The sequence below is a fragment of the Microtus ochrogaster genome, unplaced genomic scaffold (genome assembly GCF_000317375.1).
Source record: "Microtus ochrogaster isolate Prairie Vole_2 unplaced genomic scaffold, MicOch1.0 UNK77, whole genome shotgun sequence".
Lineage (NCBI taxonomy): Eukaryota > Metazoa > Chordata > Mammalia > Rodentia > Cricetidae > Microtus > Microtus ochrogaster.
The window spans coordinates 1,000,433-1,003,093 of record NW_004949175.1 but is presented as its reverse complement, the minus strand read 5'-3'; the positions used below and the strand labels follow the sequence as shown (position 1 = coordinate 1,003,093).

At 43.1% G+C, this 2,661-nt stretch overlaps 1 protein-coding gene across 1 annotated transcript in view; it reads right to left on the bottom strand.

The window, feature by feature from the left end:
• The window catches only part of Mcm4 (minichromosome maintenance complex component 4), a 15,301-nt gene that overhangs the window by 5,460 nt on the left and 7,180 nt on the right, over positions 1 to 2,661 (bottom strand). The window contains exon 10 of the mRNA XM_026777620.1: positions 1 to 158. Within this exon, the coding sequence (XP_026633421.1) occupies positions 1 to 158 (158 nt within the window). The remainder of the gene's footprint in view (positions 159 to 2,661) is intronic.

Below are 2,661 nucleotides of genomic sequence, written 5' to 3'. Positions count from 1 at the left end.
GTTCTCTGAAAAAAGTTTCTGTTCTGCTTCTTCATCAAGGCCATGCAGGCGTTTTGCATCAGTTTTCCGATAATGAATGACATCAATGTGGGTTTTATAGACAGACTTCACGTTGCTCACTCTTGGATTGACTCGGATAGGTACTGCTCGATATATGCCTAAGAACATTTACAAGAGACTCAGCTTTACTACTTCTCCCACAGCAGGTTCAGTGGACAGAAAAGGCAATGTGCAGCTGCTGGGGGCTGCATCTCACTTAAACATCCATTACTAGTTGGCCTTCCGGCTAAGGCCTACATTAAAAACATCAAGAAACAGAAGAAACGGGCACCTATTTATATGCATCTGTTCTAGATGAACTTGGGGAACTATCTGTGCATAAATACTTTGTGCACAATTGTTCTAGGGACAAAATGAGAGCAGGCTATTTGTAAAAAAGGTTAGTAATATCATTTTCCTAGGCTAAATCACTTAGTAATTCCTTAGTCATCACCTGGAATAAAACGTTAAAGCCTACACCAAAAATTTAAAAATAAAAATACCAAAAGCTCAATTCTTTTAAAAATAACGAATAGCAAGACAAACTACTGACTCAGAGGTGAAGGGAAAATAACAACTTGGGGATCAACTAGGAATAGGACGTTTTCTGAGATCTTTTCATGAACCTAATTAAGGGCTGGAGATGTAGCTCCCTAACAGAGAATGCTAAGCATGTCCAAAGCCCTGGCTTGATCCCTAGCACGGCAAGCCAACCCAATCCTCATACCTGTGTCCCCAAAAGCATCACCAAAGAAAGTAATTTAGAGAGAAACTAAGTGATAAATAATACTTTAGCTACTCTAATGTATACATTCTCTAAGGGAGGGCTTTCTTTTTTTTTTTTTTGGTTTTTCGAGACAGGGTTTCTCTGTGGCTTTGGAGCCTGTCCTGGATCTAGCTCTGTAGACCAGGCTGGTCTTGAACTCACAGAGATCCGCCTGCCTCTGCCTCCCGAGTGCTGGGATTAAAGGCGTGCACCACCATCGCCCGGCAAGGGTTTTCTTTTTTTATATTTATTTTTATGTGCATTGGTGTTTTGTGTGGAGAGAGCCCGCCCCCATGCCTGCATGTATGTGTGTGTGAGTTATGTCTGGAGTTATAGACAGTTGTGAGCTGCCACATGAGTGCTGGGAATTGAACCCAGCTCCTCCAGAAGAACAGCAGGTGCACTTAATCATGTAGCTATCTCTTCAGCTTCCAGAAAGAAGGGTTTTCTAAACTGGTATATCTCATGTTTTTCTTTGGATTTCAAACTATCCCTGAACTCCACTCTAATTTTGTTAGAATTCCATTAGAACTCCATTCTAATTCTGTTTCCAGCTGCTTAAAAAAAAAAAATCAAAGTTTCAACTTATAATAGTGTGAGATGCCTATGTGTAGGCACTCAAGGGTCAGGGTGGTGTGAAGGTCAGCAGCTGGCTTTTGGGAGTTGGTTCTCCTTCCACACGTGGGACCCAGGGGAAGGAACTCAGATCTGATTTGCACAGCAAGCACCACTGACCCAGGACCTGACTTTTGAGGACTAAATCTCTCTACAGCTCACCCTCACAGACTGTGGTCCTTTAACAAGACAATGCAATTCTCATTTAAAACAGAAAAGAGAGCTAGTGAGGTGCTCAGCAGGTAAAGGCACATCAAACCCGATGATCTGAGTGCAATCTTTAGACCCCTTGTGGAAGAACAAGAGAACTAGCTCCCACAAGCTATCCTCTGATATAAAATAAAAACAAAACAAAATAAAAGAAAACAGCATTTGCATAACATTTTAAAAATGCAAAGCAGATCACAGTTCACCCACAGAGCAATGTAGACCAGGTGATATTAATGACACCTGAAATCGCCCAGTTTTGTTCCTCTGGGCACCTACTATGATAGAGCACTGAAGATACAGCTGAGGACACCAACCTTGGATTAAATATCTTAGCAAAGGTGTTAGGGCAATTGTGGGGCAAAACTGGGACTGCATGTCTCTCTTATGTTGGGGAAAAAAATCCTGACTCATTGAGTTGCTGGGACAACGAGCCCCAGACCCAGGAGCCAGAGATACTTGGGCTCAATTCCCAATGAAGAACAATGTTGTTTTTGACTCACCACCCTTGACCAAATACCTACATTCCTCTGAACTGTGGAAAGCCTGCCACACACTGAATATAAGAACATTTTTTGCATGAAGCAACAACATTTAGAATCTAGAAATACGAATTAATGCAGTAATGAACTGCAACAATCAGTAACTCAGCAATAGCTTTCCCATGGGGACAAAGGGCTCTGCCCTGCTCTACTCCATAGTAAAGTTAGCCCGTAGCTGGACATGTAGGAAATCATTAGAAAAGCGCTCATGAATCCCATGTTGGTGCTCTGTCCCTGAGCTACTGGCAGGCTGAATCCAATCAACACTACTGAAGCTGCTCTCATGGCATCAACCATGAGACAACCAATCTGAGACACATAACAAGTGCCCACCAGGACAACAGATCTAAAATATGCGTCTGAGAACTTAAAAGTCAAACAGTGGGCCGGGCAGTGGTGGCACACACCTTTAATCCCAGTACTTCAGAGGCAGAGGCAGAGGCAGAGGCAGAGGCAGAGGCAGAGGCAGAGGCAGAGGCAGAGGCAGAGGCA